Below are 21,583 nucleotides of genomic sequence, written 5' to 3'. Positions count from 1 at the left end.
GCAAGGATTTTCTTGCTGATCCAGCTGTATATTACACTGTTTCTAAATTCCAGAAATTTTAGGCACCTGCAGCTTTTCAGTGGCAGAGCAGCCCTGCTTCTTGGCCTTGCTTGGAAATGCCTGTGATAACAGAGCTCACTTGATAAATAAACTAGCCTCAGCACCTGGTATACAGAGCCCCTGGAGCCCTTGTCTAAAACTGACTTAAATCTCAGAGGAAAAGGGAGATCAAAGTTAATTTAAATTGTCATAAGTATTTCCCGGGTTTGCAGGGATATATTGCCCTTCTCGGTATAGCTGCAGTGTAAAACACCAGGCAGTATGAAGACCTTCTGCAGTTAAGTGAACGTAGTGACTGACTTCTATTGAATTGAGCCCTTGGTCTGGTCTTTTGGGAGAAGAGGCAGTATGGATGTTAGGGTTAAAGGAGAAGGGGTCATTGCTGGTGCTCAGGGCTTTAGGAAAGTGCGAGTCCAAAGTAAAATACTCTGCAGAAAGTATATAAGCACAGGATACAGACAAGAAAACGTATAGAAAGCTCAGGCAGATGTGAAAATGGCATGGGATAAGTATGGGTTTTGGAAGAAAGTTGTGACACGGAGGGATTACTGCATAGATAGGGTGTTGCCCGTGCAGTTACAATGAACGCTTCCTTCCAAAACACTGATTGCTGTAGGTGTATCTGCCCTGCCTGAGGCTCCCTTAATATCAGAGTCACCCTTCTATAAGCAACCCCAGACGCTGCAACCCCAGACGGGGTGGGTGATGCTTTCTGAAGCTCGTAGGACCTGGCCCGGTGGGTCTGCGTGCCGCAGGACATCCCACAGAGCATCCCGGTGGGTGCGGGGACAGAGGTGGAGGGGTCAACACACCTTCCTTGAGAAGACTGAACATAGGCATGACCAGTCTCTTCCCACAGTCATTCTTGAGTCAGTGACATCAATTTCTTTTTCATTTGCCCCAAGAATGTGAGTGAACAGGACACTTTACTGCCCAGCCAAAATTTTGATCTGCAATTTGTTGATCAGTTTTATTTTTAAAAAAGGCTCTAGGCCTTGCCAGAAAAACTTGGACTGAATTAACCGGTAGCCTAATCCGATTTGGCAGTTCTTCTCTTGTCAAGCACAGAAACCAGAAAGAGCAAGGCTTTGCTTTTCTCAAAGTGACATGAGAAGGGATTTCCTTAAGCAGACTCTGTTCTGATGTTATTTTTTCCATGTTCAGTAGAGACTTTAATAGAACAGCAGATTGCAGAGAAAATGGAATTTGTGAAAGAAGTAGATTTAAAATCAGTAGCTCTTAATAATTTTTAGTTCATAGTCTCCAAAACACTGATCTTCACTTTTCAAGGTCAATTTTAGGAATGAAAATTTCTATTGTTCTATTTTTTAGAAAACAATTTTTAGTTTTGCCAGTGAGAAAAGGGAACAACAAACAGGATAACTGGGTATTTATAAACTCTAACCTGCCTGTTTCAGACAAAAACAATGACTAGCCAATAAGTAGCTCCATACAAGAAATTTAAAGGGCAGTAATCTATCTAATGCTACTCATCATGGTTATATATAGAACTGTTCTTGCCAAGTAAACTTGATACTGTTCTTCTTCTAAGTTCGAAAGTCTGATTGGTAAAGATGGTTAATTTATATAGACTTCAATAAGACTTTCTTCTAGTTAAAATTATTAATAAATTGAAAACCAACTAACCAAACAAAACATGTTTATATGTTGGTATCTCTTACAAGTGGGGATGTTTCTCATCAGGACTCCTGATCTGCCACCTTTAGCTCAGCACTTTTCTTTGCCTTTAGTGGCTGTCAAGAAGAAAAAAGAAATCACTGAGGAGGAAGTTTGCAGTGACAGGAAGATGGGTGGCTTGATAAAATAATACTGGCAGGCCAGCTCTGCAGAAAGATCTGGATCGCTTGATAAGTTGCTTGTATTCAAACTAATTACTGCATTCAGCCAGGGACAAGGTCATGTTTTGAGTACAAAGAATATAGGTCACACGCACAGAAACTGTGCCCTGGGAGGTGCTGTCTCCCAAAATGAGGTGGGAGTTTAGGGGAAATAATTAGCTGCATGTAAGTTCTCATTATGCTGCTATAGCAAAAAAAAAAAGTATTCTTTGATGTATCAGCAGGAAAATGAAGATGTGAGCAGAAGGGAGATCTTTTGTGCTGGTGAGATCACTACCAGACATATCCAAGTCTTGTATGGAAATTTTTTTAAAAGATTTTCAAAACCTAAAAAAGCAGAAGCAATACAAGAGTTGTTTGATTCTGTAAAACCTGCCTTGTAGAATGAGCTTGAAGAAATGCAGTCTGTCACTAAAGACAAAACTAAAAAGTGACATGATTGCTGTTAGGAGTACCTGCCTGAAGAGAACAAGACGGGCTTTTAATCTGCCAGGCAAAGATAAGGGTCTAGGTGGAAGATAAAGTAACAAAGGTCAAACTAGAAGATGCTCATTTTAAAGACATAGGTGGGTGGTAAACTGCGGAAATACATTTTTAAAAGACGTTGAATTCTTCACTGTTCGGATTCTATAAGGTGGGATATTGATTTCTAAACCAATCCTGTTAAACCATCAAATTTGGGCTCTATACCAGAGTAATTGGACATGTTGCTGTTGCCTGGGTTTTATGGGAAGTTTTATTTCATGATTAGTATGGCTTTTACAATTTAATTCTGAACAAATTAATTGGTGCTAATGGCTGGTGTCCTGATGTTACAGTCGTATGCAAAGAGTATTAAAAATAGTCAATTTGCAGATTTTTTTAACATCTTCATCTAATGCTGTAATAATTACTGTGGAATCCACATATTGTTGAGGAACAGTTGGCAAATTAAAGAAATGTGAAAATAGCTCTCTTTTTATATATATGGAAATGTAATAAATTAATATTAAAACTAGTTACAGTGCAATTCTGAAAAACCTCTGTAGGTTACATTTATATTGCATTTATTTATTGTGTTTCATTTACAATGACTGCAATTATAAATGTAAATATGTCCAAAATCAGTTGTCAAAAAAAAAAAAAAACCAACCAACCAGAAAGCTCAAAGGAAGTGGCAAGCAGCCATTTCTCAATGAAGTCTGCGCTTTTATGGTCTAGTTAGGGGAACAGAAGTGTCGGTTCTCTAAGAGGTACCCTCCTACCCCCACCCCATCCCATCGAGCCCTTTCAGCTCTTTCTCCTGTGCCAGTGCCCGTGTTCATGTGGCTGCATGGACCTGTACGGGGAGAAGGAAAGTTGTTTTCAGCTTTGGTTCATTTTCCTGCTTTGGTTCACTGTCCATTTGCACAACTGACAGCACTGGCAAGCCAGGGTCATCAGGGAAAAAAACAACTGATGGAGGGCTGTTGACACGAAAAGTGATCATGGGGCTATGGGCTGAAAAGTTAGTTGCCCTAGTTATTTTTCCTCTTATGTTTGATAAGGTTCCTTAAATTCTTCAGCTGGGGTAAGTCAGTGTAAATCAATACTAGTGAAATAAAATTCCCTTTCAGCATCAAACTCTTAGGCAAATTGTGTTCATCAGAAGGATCCAAGAACAGGGTTTGCATCCTGAAAGAGATGTTCTTGTTTTTACTTCCCATTGTACATAGCACTTGTTCTCCTCAGAATCCAAAATGAGGACTGAAATGAGCATTTGCCACTCCTTTACAATACAGACATCATTAGCATCCGAAGGACAGGTAGCTGTTGCTAGGATCTCATGCTGTACTTCAGTGAGCAAATGCACATCGATTGTATATACATACAAAAGCCATCCTTTTATATCTTGGTCTCTTGGCTCCTTTCACCTTCTTTCTATGCAGAATGGGAGATGTTTCCAATTTATCACTCTCTCCCCAGACTCCTTCCCACAGGAAGGAGCTAATGAGATGTGATTTCTGTGAAAACGTTACTGTAAATGCTTGGGTTGAGCTAGTATGAATTGGGTAAATGTAGTTATCCAGCACACATTCACTTTCAGTGGAGAAGGTTTTGGTGGGAGGGGGTTGGCTGAAAATAAGCTATACTGACAAAGGGGCAATTTTGCAGATGCCAATGCATCTGCGTTAGGAGTAACCTGTCGATATACCTATGTTGACAAAGACCCTGGTGTGAACCTGACTTTGTCCGCCATTCCCATACTTTTTTGCCAATGTTGAGGGGCAGGTAAGTGGAAGAGTTAACGTTGCATCACCTCTTTCACTGTTTAAAATCTCTTTTGTTACAGTGATGACAGAATGTAAGATAGAAATGCCCTGTAAGGCAGCCGTATGGGTGATATAATCCCATCCTTACGCTACCTCTTCATGATGAAAAGTATCTCTTGCTCTTCCACTCCTTTTTTTTATTGTGGGTCTGAACCTGGACATTGTGGTAGTCAAGGCTGCTGCAAGACTGGTGCTCTGACAGGGACAAACTGGTTCAGAAGTTGTATTTGTTGGGCTAAGTGTCTTCGTGGATCCTAGAGACTTCCAACCTGGACTGATGCTTTGCTTTCCGCATGACAGATGTTGACTCCGAGACCTTTCCTACAGCTCTTTTCCTGTAGTTCATGTGGTGATTCTTTAAGGATCCCCAAGGACAGAGGCAGATCAGCCCACCTCTCAAATCCTGTGTCCAAATGACTTTTGAGGAGTGTATAGGAAGCTGCTCTAGCTTTCAGTTACTAGGTGCTCAGCCGAGGGTGGGAGTTTGAGCGCACCTTCTCCCTTCCAGTGCTGGGAGGCAGTTGCCATCTCTCCAGCCCAGGTTGAAGAAGCTGTACTTGAACAGTTGCCCTCCAGACTGGATTGAGATAAAGCAGCTGACTCCAGGACTGGCTGGCATTCTCCTCCGGGATCTCATCCATTGCTCCGTAAGCGGAGATATTGCTGCTCAGCTGCCACCCAGTTAGCTTATGTTTAAATCTGAATCTGGGTGCAAGAACAACAGCAGTCAGCTGTAGCCCTGAGCTGTCGGTAGGCTTCACGTACAATGTGATGAGGAGGCAGAACCCCTTCATCTTCACCTCACTGCTTAAGAACCTTTCTTAGATCTAGTTGCCTCTTTGTTCCCCTTTGCCTATCCCATCTCTTCCCCATATGGCAAAACTCTTTCTAGTCCCCCCTGGTTGCCAGTGCATGTCCCACTCCGTACATTCACCTGCCCCTGTGGTTCAACCTCTGTTGCCATTCCTGGTGTCTCATCCCTCGCATCCTTATTGCATCCCTGAGTACCTGCACAACCTCCTGCCTTTGCCATTCCCAAGAATATGCGAGGCTTGCCTCCTGCACCAGTTTCCTACCCATTGCCTATCTCATGTTGCACCATACAGTCCCTGTAGCACTTTGATCGGCCTCTTGCCTTCCCTCTCTCTGATTTCCTTGGAGGAAACAGTGAAAAATGGCATGTTTTGGCACTTGGAGCGGTCTCAGCTGTACATGGAGTCTGTGTGAGGAATAGTGATCGTGTTGTTTAAAGGCAGTTTGATTTCAAAGGTGATAATGGAACATACCCTCCATTTTCAGGACAGTTTCACGGGTTTCAAGTCCTGGAATCCTTAGGACTTAGCAAACTCCCCCAGATTATTGTGTACATGAGCAGCTAAATTTAGAGAGCTGGCAATGCTCTTTCCCTTAAGACACAGCTACCATCTGTGATTGCAAACCACTTAAACACCGCTTCTATTGTCGTGAGCTTGTCTCTAAGTTCCATTTCAATTGGTGCCTGGTCTCTGTGGGTGAGAAAATGTCTCAACTCCAGTTGCTGTCCCCATTCTCCAGCCTGGGAGTTGGGGGTGGGAGGAATCCAAATACAAACGGAAAGAAATAGAGTATTTCAAACAGCTAGGACAGGGCAATTTTAAGTGCAACAGAGCTGACACTTTGTTCATTAATTGTAAACTTTAACTCACTGGTGTTTCCTCTCATTGCCTGTCTTATCTGGAGGTATCACAGAGTGGTGGATTTTTACCTTGTGGACTGGTGTTCTTCACTTTGGCACATATAATGACAGTTCTTCCCTTATCTAGCCTGTGCCACTGGCATTAAGCCATCAAAATATCTTGTTTTAAACAAGCTCCGTGTTTCTTCTGTGATCCCATTTGGCAGCTAGCTCTCCCAAGCTGCTTCAGCAGCAGTCAAACCTGGGTGTTACATGAGAAGGCAGTATGCCTTTAAGAACCAGTCAACAATCTTTTTTCCTTTTTGAGATGAAAAAAATCAATTTTGGGTATCTTTTTTGCATATAGGACTTCTGGAAAGAGGCCAGCTGTTTCAAAGTGATCAGCGATAATAAGCAAAGGCGTCCTCAACAGTTTCCCTAGCCTGCTCACGAGGCAGAGAGGTTGGGTGACTCTTCAGTAGTTGGGCTACGTTTCTTTTCCAAAGGTGACTCTAAAGCCACTTAACATACACCTTCTTTTCTAACTCCTGTAGGCTGTGAGCACTTCAGGATGAGAAGCAAAACAAATGTCATTTGGGATGTTTCTCTGCTCCACGCTTCAAACATTTCTTCCAAAGGGTTTACTTTGGAGTGTTTAACTACCTCGTTTGTCTTTTGTTTCAGTAGCATCACCAGGCTTTGGTACCATCTTTATCACTGGCTACACTGCCCCAAAGTGTACGGCCTCTTCCGAGAGACTTGATAATTTGTTTTGTAGTAGAAGCGTTCTGCAGTCAGGTGGGAAACCAGGGCAAACACGTCAATTTAGCCTTTCCAGGGTTTATTCAGAAACAATACTAATAGTCACAGTACTCCTACTTTCCTATGGCCTCTTAACCCAAAAGATCCCCAAGTGCTTTATTTTTCCTGTGAGTCACTTCCCTGCTGTTTGACATGCGGGACCGCTGGAGGAAGTCAGCAGCAAATAAAGCATTTTCAGAACGTGTCAGGATGAAGCCAGATGTGAGAGTTTGATTGCACAGAGAGCATTTCAGGAGGCAGAATATTATTTCATGATGCGGAAATTGTCAGGACAGTGGGTGGGACCTATATATACCAAATATAACAAATATCATTGAGGCATTTCTTTGACTGCAAATCACCAGGAACTTCACTTGCTCTCTCATGTAAAAATGCACTATTTGAATCTGGTGCTGTGATCCTATGTAAATAAATTAAGGCAAGAAAATACAACCATTGCTAGTTTAGTCCTGTATTGTAAAATAGCTCAACAATAGGATGCACTGTGAGACTGAAGATCAGAAAGCATGGAAAGATGTGTTCAGTCCTTTTCCTGTTTTCTAATGTCCTTCATTCTCACACCTCCATCATTTAACCTTCCATGATGTGTATATGTGGAACTTGGCAGCAGCACAAGATTATTCTTGAAAATACAAGGAGATTTTCTACTTCTCATCTGGAGGGACTGGTGACAGATACCCACTGTGTTTGTCCAGTGGGTCTAGCATCTCTTCCTTAGCCTACGTGGAGTCTCCGTGATATCCAGTCACATTCGTATTACAGCCACATAATACAGCGTCAATGACCTAATTTATTTTTATTGTAAACTGCTGGGTTAGATGAATGACACATTTTATTAATGGTTGTCAGTGGAGATTTATTCACGCCACTCTCAGAACTTTACCTGGAGCTGAGACCATTTTGCGACTTTCACATTGAATAAGAAAGGGCTCTTTTATCCCAATCTATTCAAAAGAGAAGCTTTTGTTTTTATTTTTCCTCTTCTGTTTTTCCTTTGGTGACAAATGGGAAAGAACTATTTGGAGATAGCTATTGTACATTTGTCTAGCTCTGCTTGGCAGTAACAGATGGGCTTTGAGGGGCTAGCTGAAGAAAAGAAATTTGCATTTCCTAGCAGACAAGGTCTGAAGCCTTGAAAATCATGGATGATTTGCAAATCCCTAAACTCCTGTTAGTGGTTATAGTGAATAAATTGCCCCAGATGTTTCTCAGCTGGAGAACATGGGGTGCTTTTCTTCTTGACCTACTTCCCCTGTAGTTGCCAGCCCTCCCCAGAGTGACTGGAGGAGACGACAGTTTCTGGAGAGACTGACCAAAATAAGCCAGATGCGCTTCCTGATCTCACTCTTGTCCCCAGGGTGGTGTTGGGATGCTTTTTGCTGGAGCTTCCATTTCTGATTGTATGTATGTATGTTTATATGTGTTCATGACCCACACGTGGAGTGTGAATGGCCACATGTGGTCATGCCTTACAGAAGCGTTTCTGTGCCAGTAATGGGCCACTTTGCGCGCATCCAAGTGCTCAAAAGGCTGTTGCAAAGAACGAATCTCAATCAGTTACAGAAAGTATCCTCATGGTGTCTGGTTCTGATGGCACACCTGGCCTCCTCTGCACGTTGCAGGTCTGATTTTGGCAACCTGGCCCAGCCCAGTTTTCTTAATTCAGTGTCTTGTAGCATACATATCCCTCCATTCGCCATCAGCTGGTGGCAGAGTATTCTGGCGATAGGAATGGTGCTGCCACTTGGGACGTAATTTATTAGTATGCAAACACCTATTTGGGGGAATGTTAAAACATGAAATAAAATGTGTAAATGCTGATCATTGCGGTACTACCTTCCTTTTCGTTGCATTTTTATACCATGTGTTTTGTGTTTGGGTCGCTATAACACACAGACCTGCGTTTGCAGTTCCATGGGACAGCGCAAAGATTAATTTCTGGGAAATGTTTCTAAGTATTATTTGATGTATTGCAACTCCTTTGTATTACATCTGCCATTGAAAAAATGATGTTACAATGAATGTACATTTTAAACAAGCTGCTAACCATGTAACCTGGGGATTGGAAGCAATCCCCATTTTACATTCACTTGCATGTCTTTTAGTGTTTGAAAAGAAAATTGCTTTATGTTTGGAGGTTTTATTTTTTCAAATGCAAAGTGTTTCAAGTCGGTTACCTCATCTAGTGCACTTGCCTCCTAAGAAACCCCAGGGCTTCCTCCAACAACTCCAACAAGTTTCTCAGTTTAATTATGAGTGCAATTAATTGATCTGGCAACGTGAAACACAGCAATGGCAAATTTCCTCTGAACAAGTCAGATAAGGAGGATTTCCGTGGGACTCTTGCCCCTTCCACTTGGTCCTTCCTAAAAAAAAAAGCCAGATCAGGTTCTTATTCAGCACTGCTGACTTCTGGTTATTTTTATGACTAAGGAAGATGTTTAGCTTTCAGAATCTCCTTCTTCTTCTTTCTTGCTGCTATTAAGTTGCCTTTACAATTAGGCACTAGAACAATTTTTGGATTATCATTTCCTTCCACTTTGCTCGGCATTTCCTGAGTCTCTTATGAGTGATAAAAATGAGGTGGTCCCCGTGTCTGCTCAGACAGGGAGCTCTGCGTTGGCTCTTGCTGGAGACACCGGTGGGTGCAGAGGTGGGAAGCTAAGTGGCAGGTGTACCACCTTTACAGAGCTATTGCTTCCATCCAAGACGCTAGGAAAACTGGCACAAACCTAACAACATATGAAAGCACAAATAGGGAGGAGCAGAGCACTTATCCAGCATAGGACTGGACTGTCCTATTCACCTTGGTGAAAAAAAATGAAAATGAAGAGAAAGGCTGTGGAACATTTGATGCTAAGATGCTGGAAAGAAGAACATCTCTCTGACATTTATGGTGCTGATTCTTGGAACATGGAGAACCTGCAAGCAAGTGTGGCAGCTCTAAACCCCTGCTACTTTTACCTCATCTGATGCTGGTTTGAAGAAAGAGCTGCTTCAGAAACTCAGATTCTAGGGTTTTTTTCCACTCACTGTTGTCAATCCTGCCAGATCTCCCAGTCCCAAACAAGCTTAGTCTATGTTGGCAGAGGATAATGTCACTTCCAGGATATGCTAAGGTCCTGATAGTATCCAAATCAAAGCTGTTACAGGGAAGACTGGACTGTGGCTCTTGCTGTCTGTGTGCCATCTGCCTCTCTCAGGACTAAGGCCTCTTCCCATTCCCAATGGAACAATTAACGTCATGTTGGGAACTTGATTTCTGCTTCTCAGACTTTCCAGCTCCCATGAAGAATCTCAGGGACCAGCATATCCTTTCTTTGCATTACCTTGTGTCACCTGTTAGACTTCTGTTGCTGCTAAGCAGGAGAGAATCCAAACCATATTTGACCAACTGCTCTTCAAGTAGGAGGTGAATGTGGGTTTCTGTAGTCACTTCTACTGAGAGGAGACAAAAGCTGTAGGTAACCTGTTGTGCTTCCTAGTTTGCTTGAGAAACTTCATCTGCTGGGACTTGAGTTTGCTTGAAGCAGTGGATCTCAGGAAAATCCACTTCAAGCAGGTCTCTGGCATTAGGAGGCAGAGCAGAAGGGCTTCCTCAAGTTGCCAGAAGTCCTCGTCGATGGCTAGGGACAGAAGGTTTGAAGAAGCTGTGGAAGTTCGTCTCAGGGGGAGGGCAGCAGGGAGACGGAGGGGAAGCAGCCTGCTGTAGCTTTAAAGGCGGTACTGAGTAGGGATCCATTTGGAAGAACGTAGTTGACTAAAGGGATCCAAAGCTTGTTTTCCTTGAGTCTTTTTATTCTTCCTGTATCTAATCCCTTTAGAGCCTAAGGTCAACCCCTTTTTGTACTGCAATAACACTGTAATATATGCTTGCACTAATTCTTCTGGCACACCGAGCATGCAAGACCAATTTAAAGCTTTTTTCAGAAGAAAAACACTGTATTATTGTGTATATAGAAATACTGAGAGAGAATTTGAATTCTGTCTCCTGTATAAAAGCATGCATTGATTACCTGTATGTAGACCATGCTGTAAATGCTGCAAAGTACTGTAAAATCCTACACTTGAAACCACAATGAACAGGCAATGTCATCAAAAACAAACAAAACAGAAGCTGTGCAATGGATTTTGTGCCTTTTTTAAATCCATGTATGTTAATCCAGACAATCGGAAAAAAAAAAAAAAAAAGAAAAAAAGCTTGTATACTACCAAAACCTTATTAAAGAATCAAAGGCAGCACCTTGGTGATGGCTGGGTTTTTTGTTTGCTTTCTTGCTTTCTTTTTCTACTCCCTTTGCTTTCCAGCTCTGGGAAGGTGTCCCCTGCTCATCCTTGGGTACGTGGGAGCACTGGGCAGGGAGATGAAGGAGCTCTGGTAGAACAGTGAGAGTTTAATTATCGTTTCCTAATGTGATCACTGAAAACTTGCAGTTAAGACAGATCTGGGAATAGAAACAAAGTTCTGTGACTGTTAGAGACGATGTGTTTCGTGTACTTTGGGAAGGCCACCCTGTGAGTTCAATTTACATAAATTTAGGCTAGTACCAATTTCACTGACTTGAACCCAGTCATATCACAGCAGCAGGTTACAACTAGCCCCAACTTATCTAAGTTTTTAGAGCTCTGCCTTGATGGCAGAATTGGCTAAACTTAAGCTAGAGTTTATCACATTTCTCTTGGTTTCTTACACTGGGCATTTTCCCCTGGCTGGCAGCACAGTGTGCATAGGGTGGATGGACGGCTGTCTCCCATCAGATATTTGACAAGGTTTTTTAAGAACATCTGGTAAACTTCCAGCACCTCCACCCCCCCAAAACCCCAGGGAGATGGATGCAAAATTGTGGCTGTCCTGCAAGTAATGTACTCCTGCCTGGGCTGCTCAGTGGATCTGACCGTGCTTGCCTTTCATCATGACTCCTATTTGAAAGCAGTCTCTGCTACAGAGCGGCATGTGGTTCAAACCCAATTGCTGTTGGTCTGTCTGGGATCAGGCTGGAAGACGAAACATGGCGACAGACCCTGTCTGCTTTGGTGTGAAGTGCACAGTTACTAATTCAGTGGGTTTTTTGAAAGTGGCTGAAGAGGGAGGCTGCAGGTAGTAGGTGCATGCAAAGGCTCTGGTACCTGTAGAAAGGGTGGTGGAAACTTTCCTCCTTGCAGGAGAAGCACAAGACCCCAACTCCTCCAAGGTAGAGAGCAGTTTGTGCAGGCAGGTGACAGTCTGGGAGGAAGAGCTAGGATTAAGCTGTGGTTTCTGACTTATAGGGTTGTACAGTGTGTGAGTCCCTTTTTTCTCTGGTGAATTGTATGGAGGGTCAGAATTCTCCTGAGTCTGCCTTTAGCAGGGTCCAGAGCCCGTCTGCTCCATGATGAAAGCCTCAAAGTGTGTTTTGGTTTGCCTCTGTAAGGCTGTTGGTATGTGGCAAATGTGTACGACTGTCAAACACTGCAGAAGGATGCACTGATGCTGTAGTGGTAACCACGGTCTGAGACATGGGTTAGAGCATGGTCTGAAATGGAACAGTAGATAGAAGAGATGCGGCATTTCCTGGTTTTATGTTGGGCAAATACTGTGATTTTTTCCCCTGTACCTGGTGTTTTTTTGGTTGGTTTTCTTTTTTCCGAAGTTATTCCATTTAAAATGTTTAAAACCAAGAGATGGGAGAGAAAAAAAAAAAAAAATCCCAAATTCTACAGTCTAAGGGAAAATTGATTAGGCTCACACAGGAAACTCTTCCCTTTCCCCCACGTCGGTGCGGAGCTGCTCGGGAGAGTGGGCTTTTCTGGTGGACACTGGGCCCGCTCTGTGCCATGCCACAGACTGCTCTGCTGCGGGGACATAGGCAAACTATAGGGTCTCTTCTCTGTGCCCTCACGAGTCGTGAGAGCACCAAAAAGCCACACAGGCAGCGCAGATACTGTCATCACTCTTTATTGCTGTAGGGACCTGGGCAGAGCGTGCATGACTTGGCATAGAGCAGGATATCTATGACCACGTTAGGGAACTGGATACCAGTACTGCTCCTGAACCCACCAGCAGGAGTCTGCTCCGTGCTGCTGTCTGAGAAGAACACATCTGGCTACGTTCCTGGTTACAAGGGGACTTGGGAACTTCTCATGCGTGGTTGTAAACTTGCTGTAGCAAAGTGGAGGCTGCATCTTTGCTGATTTTTGCAGTATTTGCAGCATCACTGGGATGTAGGAACTTTACTGCTGCCCATATTGGGTGATATGAGTCTCCTCTGAGGATGTCCCAGTGCCAAGGATCCTGCTAATCTGAAACCCCACCAGTTTACAGTAATGACAAACCCCCAGACTCCAGTTAGCTGTTCATGAGCACAGGGGCAGAGATGGACTTGAAGGGGCTGGTCTCTGCCTCTGCCAAGCAGGAGCTGGTAGATGTTTTTCTCTCCTGACTCTCCTTCCTCTCTATATTCTAATTCTGGCCTCTGTGCAAAGCAGGGATATTTATTGCCTTCCAAATACATATTGTTACACAAAGTAGTTACTAGCCAAATTGAATTTAAATGCAGTCAAGTTTTATGGAGAGACAGAATGTTACAGAGGTGAAATGCGCAGACTTTGTGGGGAACGCACGCTCAGACACATATACTGCCGTATGTATTCCTGGACAATTCACTGACAAGTCAAAAGAGAGTCGGGAGTAAAGACCTGAGCCCAAGCAGGTGGGAAAAAATGGTTCACTGTCCAAGGACAGGCAATGTGTCTTCTGAGAAAGTGAGGAACGTAGGCAGAGATCAGAGCTTGCTGGAGGAAAAGTCCTTTTGACTCAGATTCAGCCAGCCCCAGTGTAGCTCTGCTCACTCACAGTCTTGGTAGATTTTTAAGATGGGGTGGCTGCCTCAGCTCACGGCATAGTTCCTGCTCATAGTGGAGTGAGCCCAGCAGAGGGCCACCAAGATGATTAGGAACTAGAAATGTATGACATGAGGAGAGGCTGAGAGCTGGGTGTGTTCCACCTCAGAAGGATTGGGGTGGGATCTTATTTCTTCCTTGAACAACCTGATGAAAGGATGATGCCAGACTCTTCTCAGAGTGGAAAGACAAGATGTGATGGTCACAAGCTGCATGAAAGGAAAATTAGATACAAGAATTAGATATAAAGAAAAACTTTTTCACCATGAAGAGCCTCAAATACTAGGACAGGATCCCAAAGAGGTTGTGGGATCTCCATCCTTGGAGATACTCAAAACTCAGCTGGACAGGGCCTGGAGCAGCCAGCTCTAAGTTGGTCCTGCTTTGAGGGGTGGTTGGAGCAGAGACCTCCAGAGATTCCTTATACCTTTGTTACTCTACAGTTTTAAGATACGGGCTAAGCCTCTCCACTCCTGATCTTCTGGCATCTTCCCACAGTTCCTCCCCATTTACCAATGCAGAGCAGCAAAGCTCTTCTCCAACCTTTGGAGACTAGTCCTAGAGCAGCTGAGTGTGCTGTAGTACAGAAGACACATGATGACTGTCAAGAGAGGACACAAATATCTCTAGTGAGGGGTTCAAATGGGGAACACTTTATTCAGCAGGGTATCTGCTTGCAGCTAGCTGCTGATCACTTTAACTCAAGAGTGAAGACAGTCTCAGACTTTGATGCCCTGGGACAGTCTCCCTTGTTAACAGCTTCAGGTGATGATAGTAATGAAGGTAAGAAAATAAGTGTTAAAATAATATTTGACCCAAGAGACATTTCAACAAAGTTTCTTTTAGTTATGTTTATAGGTAACTCCTGTCCTCCATATTTTTGGCATATTTATGCTCTTTGGATTTTCTCCATGGCGCATTTACAGTGGCAAAACAAGCACAGTCTCGGGCTGCTTTAAGGAATGCATTCTGGCAATTTTGGGGTATTGCATGCAACGGGTTAAGTAGTCCAAGTCTCCCAAAGGTAGGTAGAAGCCAAGCAACCGCTGTTGTGCTTAGGGTGCAGTGTCTGTGCAGGGAAATAGAAAATACATGGGGAAAATGAAATGGCAGACAGAAAGGCAGTCCATTTGCCAAATACCGCAAGGAATTTGTACAGCCAGAGGTGGAAGAACATGGAGGTTAGAAAGGTATCTACAGCACTACTCAATGACAGCAAAGGGGAACCAGAGCAGAAGAAGGAAAGAACCGTTATTTTTATTACAACAACGTCATGCTGTCCAGCTCTGTGGCATACCTTATTGCTTAGTACAATCTCATCTCAGACAAATTTCTGATGATGAAAGGGAAAGAGCTGTTGAGGAAAGGGGGGTTTGCTGGAGACAGGGCTGCTGGTGGGACAGACTGCAGGGTACAGAAACCATATCTCTGGCCTATATAGGATGTGCACTGCAGGACTGGCTTCAGTTCTCCTTGACCAGAAAGCAGATGAGATGACACAAGCACCTACGAGCTGAGAGGAGGTTTGAAGGTTTACATATGCAAAGAGAAACCAGCGATCCTCCAGCTGTACCATCAACCACAGCATCTAGAAAATGGGGTGAAGTAGAGCAGCAGGTGAACGGTTGTTGGGGCTGGGGTACTCTTTCCAGTGGGAGGCTCAGCAGAAGGCAAGGTGTTGGTCAGGGCTTCTTTATCAGGTCCCAGTCCCACTGGGGAAGCACATCTGTTTGATCAGGACTCCAGGGATAGCACTGCGGGTGTATTTCTTGGGAAAACCAAGTCCAGCCAACAGGCAGAATCCAGTCTTAGGCTGCCAAATGGACTAATTTCCAAGAAATGCCTGAGGGAGGAAGCCGAGTGGGTGATTTCCTTTGCAAAGGGTGGTAAGTCCCTCTTATCAGTCCAAGTTCCACATCTGTCGTCCTGATACAAAAGGTAGAGTGGGTCAGTGAAAGCCCAAATCAGGCTAATATAGGGCCATCTTCAGCGCCAGGCTTCGGCTTTAATGAAAGAAGAGAAGAAGCTTTAGATTCCAGAGGCATTGCCAAAACCAGCCTGTGTTTTAATTTATAAGATATAAAAAGAAATCTTAAATGGATAACAACTTATCACCATTCATAACAGCTTGATGCTGCCCACCAGTCTATTTGAAATGTCCCTGTTACACATGAGCATAAAGATCTTTCATTTTTTAGGCATACTAATAGGGCAGTTGCTCTGCACAGAATAACATGCAGATTTTCAGCACAATTTGAAATTGTGTCATTGGGCTGAAAAGCTATTGAGGGCTTCCCCCCTGCTCAGAGACAAAAAGATCTGTTCCCATAGCCAGGTGAATGTGCTAGCTGTTGGCAGCTCTGTAGCTCACACAGTTAAATGGGTGCTTGTTTAGTCCTGTAGCCTAAATATCCTCTGATGCTGTCAAATGCCGCTTGAAAACGCAGATGTCTGGAGCCCTTCTGTTCATGATTAGGACTTTTCAAGGGTAACATGTGGTGCATTATTGACTGATTGAGTTTATGGAGAGGCTTTTGTTTTCCAGCCCTCTTAATAGAAGCGTGACCTAAATGGTTTTTTTAAAATTCATTTTGTGGAGTGGTGCTGCTGTGGTTTTCATTTACAACCAATTGTTAATTAGGCCAAACTTCGAGAGGCATTTCCTATTTATTTTGCCCTTTTTTGCTTGTTTGGTCAAGTGTGTGCATGTGTGTGTGAGCTGCCGCCTTTCTCTTATTATTTGCAATCATTTCACAGCCCACTCCTGGCACCTTACGGGCAGTCTCTCCACCACAGACTGCTGCTCGAGAAACACTGCCTCCACCAACTGTCCTGTCCTCCCATTGCTTTTAATGGTTGGACACCCCAGAGTCTAATAATGATACTTTATATGTCAGCTTTCATGACTTACTTGCTGATCATTTTAGTGAAAGCAGAAGCCTGCAGAAGACAGAATTAGGAGTTGCTGGAGGGACGTGGGAGCAGAAGGGAGGTATGAATAGGACAGCAGGGGAACACAGGAGCGCTACCAGCGTTATAGCCCCGGTGACAATGTTGGATGGTACTGGAAAGTGATCAGGAAATTTATCTATCTAGCCCAGAGGGGCCCCTTGAGGTCACTACGGCCTGGGCATAAAAGCGATTTCCTGAATGGTTCCAGTAAGGAAAGATTGAATATGTAAACGTATAAATACCTAAATAAATATGTAAATACTGAAGAAGATTGGGAAACGTGAAAAAATCCTGAGGAATTGCTTGCAAACAGCTCTTTTAGGTCCAGGTTAAAGACTGGTAACAAAGGAACTCCTTTGGCACATTTTTTTGCCTTCATTGATAAGTGTCTGTGAACCTCTCCTTTCTAAGGTTTGTACGAATCGAATGATCACTGCTCAGGCATGTATTTTGGAAGTGTGATGGACTAGATGCTTTCCACTGCTGTTGATCCTGATGTCTTCTGTGTCAATGCTACGTCTGAACACTAAACCTTTTCTTTTGTCATATCTGTCTTCTTGCAGGCATATATACTGAAGTCATTTGAAATGAATGGTCTGCCCAAGGCGGTGCCTTTAAGTTTGCCTTATCAAGACTTCAGAAAAGATGTGTCAGACTACTGGGAAAAGCCTAAGGTATCCCAGCGGATAAAGAAAGTTGATTTCTCAAATGTTGTCTTGACTGCTCCTTGCAAACCTCTGGAGTCTTATCCGGAAATGAATGGAAAAGAGGAGGAGGAAGAAGACGAGGAAGAGGACGAGGAGGAGGAAGATGAGGAGGAGGAGGCAGAGGAGGAAGGGGATGAGATTGACATGCACAGTGGTTCCAGCAGCGACCTGAGTCAAAAAAGCACAGAGCGCAGCCAGGAGTGCGCACCATCCACGCTCCTGGCTGATGACCAGAAGGGATCTAAGGGTCGAGCATCCACTGCTGATGGGGACCTGGAGCTGGAGGAAGGCTCAAAAACACTAGTGCTGTTTTCACCAGGTGATCTGAAAAAGTCTCCGGTGACCACAGACTTGGCTCCAGAAGTTGATCTGGGCACTCTTGCTGCACTGACACCTCAGAGCGAGCGGCCACAGCCTATGGGTAGCCAGCTGGATGTATCCGAGCCAGGGACCCTGTCCTCAGTCCTTAAATCTGAACCAAAGCCTCCCGTGGCAGTGGCTACAGCTTCCTCCCCCTTTACCAAAGTTGAGCGCACATTTGTTCATATTGCTGAAAAGACCCACTTAAATGTCATGTCTTCCAGCGGCCAGCTGATGAGGCATGAGGAATACTGCCCTCCAGGCCAGTTTGAGGAGGTCATTGTCGAAGAAGAGCTGGAGGACAACCTGGCGCTGGTAGAGAATGGAAGCATACATTCGGGGCTAGAAGGGGCAGAGACAGAGAGCTGCGCGCTTTCGGCTAATCCCATTGAAACCACCTCGGAGACAGTGGGGGAGCAGCTGGCCCTTCCCAATGGCATAGCAAAGCCTCCCGAGGACAAGCCAGAGCTCTCCGACAAAGTGCCACTCTCACTGGATTTGGAAGAGCCTGGCAAGATGGTTACGAGGGAGCCCGACCTTGAGAAGTCAGCGGCGGTGGGAGAACACCTTAAGCGAGCAGAGACCCTCCTCGACACGCTGCAGCAGGGCCCCAGGAGACCTCTGGGCTCCAGGTATAGAAGTCGGATACCCATCTTGTTCTCCGAGGAGGACACCGGCTCAGACCTTTCAACTTCACTCTCGGCCAAAGAGAGGCTTTATAAGAGGGCAAAGCAACCCGACTTGGCTCGCCTAGTGATGGAGAAGAGGCAAAACCGCCTCCTTCGGCTGGCCTCAGGGGCTTCCTCCTCAGCGTCCTCCAGCGATGAGAGGCGGCGGGCCTCGGAAACGCTCTCGGCCACTGGTTCTGAGGAGGACACCCACGACTCCGATGACTCCATCCCAAGGAAGGCAGGGAAGGAGAAGGCTGCCCTCCTGGGGAAGGAAGAGAGACCCGTAAGCACAAAGAGCAGAATTCCTCGGCCCATCACGCCAGTGAAAACACCAGTAGAGGCAGCAAAGTCTGAGAGCTCCGTGGCCGTCGCCATGGCAGTGCTATGTAGCTCCCCGCAGGACGCGGCTGTTGCCTACAGGTAAGACCAAAACGGTGAGCAATGCAAAATGTTGGACTTGTTGAGGAGGTGCAGCCAGGGCTTTGCTCACCTCCCACTGCTTTACCCTTCACTTGGCTTGAATGTGTGGTCCATCCCCGTTTCCTAGTCATTTCAGCACACCGGTATGTGAAATTCCCACCTCTCCGTCTTTTTCGGCTCAGTCTGGCCAAGGGGCCAAGCCCCTCTTCACTGGCCCTAGCTTTGAAGCCTTCTTCATCTCCACGAGCTCTTTCATTTGGTCTGATCCTGCTAACAGCAGATCCCTCCAGTGTTGAGCTCTCAGTTTTGCAGCACGCTTGGCATGGCCGTGACTCTGCAGGGAGACCTGGCCTGGCTATTGCAATTAGAGCTGCAAGGGCTGCGAGGTTGCCAGTTGTGATTGCCTCAGGAGATGGCCACCACGCCAAGAGCTGGAGAGAGGGAGGTGCACATGCATGGGCTTTGGCAGTGACCTGGAACACCGTGGACCACCTCCATGTGGTCTGAATTCCCTACACATCCCTGTGCCTTGATTTTTTTGGAGGTACCTGACTCTCTTATCAAATAAGCACAGAGATGTAAGTGGAGGTGGACCCTCTGAATTCACCGGTGTTTGGCTTTTCTGCCTGGCCTTGGGGCTGGAGGTCTAGCCCAGGAGCAGAGCTGCTGCTGTGGCTCTGCCACAGGTCCAGCAAATTCTGCTCTTTCAGAGACGTGGAGTGAAAGGAGGGGATCCCTGCGGGTTGGTTTATCTTCCAGCACAGTTGCCGTCAGAGGCCAGCTGGTGTAATCCAGCTCATGCCCACGTTCCCAGATTGTACCTCCTGCCTTGAAAAAGGTTGCTGCGTCCATGTTGCATGTTAAGAAGAATCCCAGATACATGCTATCGGCCAAACCATGCCTGCGTGTTGTCCCAGAGGGTGCTGGAGGATCAGGGCAAACACTTAGTGGTTAACGGCATCAAGAGTTACAGGATGGTGTTCAAACCAGTGTCCCGTCTTGTTCACAACATAGCTCCTGTCATCCTGGTGCTGGAGACTCCTTGTAATTGCCCAGCAACATTCATGCCAAACCTGCCAGGAGCCTGGAGCCCCTTACAGAAGTTCCCCTTCATCCTCCCTCTTCTTTCCCCTGCAGGCTTCAGGCACAGAGACCAGCTGGAAGCGTCCCAAACGAGTGCCGAACAACGCAGATACAAAGTCGGCTTCCTCTTTCACCGAGCTCCACTTCTTTTCCTCCACGGAGCAGCTCACGGAGGTCCAGCTGTGCATCCCCTCGGAGCCCTGTCCTTCCTTCAAGAAACCCCAGTGCTTCCCCAAGAAGCCAGCTGCCGCCTCGGAGGGAAAGTCCTTCTCCCTGCCGACAGCATAAGCCAGGGACTGCTCTTCAGCGAGTTCCTCCTTCTCCCCGACCTCAGCCCCCAGCTCCGGCCCCGGGGCCGACAGGAGAATCCCTGCCCTCTCCTGGTGTGGCCAAAAAACGACAAAGAGGAAAAACCCAGACTCAGAGTCCAGCAACCAAAGGAAAGCAGGTGTCCCTGGAAAGTAAGGCAGCTGCCAGATAATGATCTTCTTCTGCCAGCCCAACAGACTGGGTAACTTCTGCATATAGTATACACTTGAGATGCTGCAGCACAGCCTTCCATGCTGGACCCACGAGTGTATAGCAGTAGCTGTACTTCAATGCTTCACTCACTCTCACCCCACACCGTCGCAATCAGCTCCCACGGGCCTGAGAGCCTCTGAGCCACGGAGCCTTCTTCAAGGGAGACATCCAGCCCGCAGCTCACGCTTGCTAATGCACAGCACCAAGCAGCGACCCAGGCAGCCTGCCTAGTGCCTGACCCTCCTCCCTCCCCAGGCATTCCCCTCTCTCTGTTAGCAATACCAGCCGCCAACACCGACCCTGGCTTTGGAAAGAGGAGCGGAGGTGACGAGAGCAAGGCCTGCTGGAGAGGAAGGCTCCTGTCCCGCAGGCAGCTCCCTCCTGTCTCCGTGCCGGGAAAACGCCAGCCTCGGCCGCCACCATCTACCTGAGTGTTGGCTCGCCTCCTGCCACCTGTGTTAGCAAGGGATTGTCACCAGCTTAGCCAAGAGGGATGGATGCGTCCTTGTGTGCCGAGATAAGAGCAGGGGCAGGGTGGAGGGGGCTTTTCTCTTCTTTCCAGAGATGCCTCTGCAGGTGGGAATGGGAGACAGGCAGGATGAGACATCCAGAATGCTGGATGCTCCTACCTGCTCCAGTATGGCCCACGGAGGAGGCCGTCTGGCATTGCTGCTCGGCGACGCTGCTGCTGTTTCGGCAGACGCCTGTGCGGTGGGTATTTAGATGGAAGTAGGGATGTATTAACTTGCTGGGAAATCACGAGCCCTTGCTAACTGATGTAGAAGGGAGCACACTGCAGCCGCTTCTGTCTCAAATACCAAACTGTGATCTGTGGAGACCACATCTCCCAACACGGGTGGTTCCTCTTGACCCGAGTGTGGTTGGTGCCACAGACCTGTAGTCCACCAAACACAGCTCCATCCTGAAGATGTGAATAGTCACTGGATGCCTTTAGCTTGGGTGCCCCTTGCACCTAAATTCCTTGTGCTTTATTGTCACGCTCTTGGTGTTTGTGAATTTTGGCACTGTGGTTGAAAGTTCCCCTACACGGCAGGGTGGGAAATTATTATCCTGTAGTATACTCAAAAGCTGCTGCTTTGCGAGGAGAGGTTTGCTGGCACGCCGTGGGTACCTTGTGCATTTCTATCCGAGAGTACAGTGGGTTGAGTTGCAGAGATAGGGTTTGTGTCTTTCTCGGTGCTCAGCTCTTCCACACGTTGCGTGAGAACTAACAATGTGAACATAAAAGCAAGTAATATTATCAGAGCAGAAGCTTAGCGCTCAGCTAGAACTAAACCAACCA

The 21,583-nt window shown here is 45.9% G+C and overlaps 1 protein-coding gene across 5 annotated transcripts in view; it reads left to right on the top strand.

Annotated features, from left to right (window-relative positions):
• TTBK1 (tau tubulin kinase 1) overlaps positions 1 to 20,872 on the top strand; it is a 114,363-nt gene extending 93,491 nt beyond the window's left edge. For all 5 annotated transcript variants that reach the window (XM_052806747.1, XM_052806745.1, XM_052806744.1 and 2 more), the window contains 2 exons: positions 17,081 to 18,675; positions 19,813 to 20,872. In XM_052806747.1, the coding sequence (XP_052662707.1) occupies positions 17,081 to 18,675; positions 19,813 to 20,239 (2,022 nt within the window). In that variant the 3' untranslated portion in view covers positions 20,240 to 20,872. The remainder of the gene's footprint in view (positions 1 to 17,080; positions 18,676 to 19,812) is intronic.
• The last annotated feature ends 711 nt before the right edge of the window (positions 20,873 to 21,583 follow it).

This window comes from Harpia harpyja, chromosome 13, assembly GCF_026419915.1.
Source record: "Harpia harpyja isolate bHarHar1 chromosome 13, bHarHar1 primary haplotype, whole genome shotgun sequence".
NCBI classification, from domain to species: domain Eukaryota; kingdom Metazoa; phylum Chordata; class Aves; order Accipitriformes; family Accipitridae; genus Harpia; species Harpia harpyja.
This window is presented reverse-complemented; position numbering and strand designations above follow the sequence as displayed.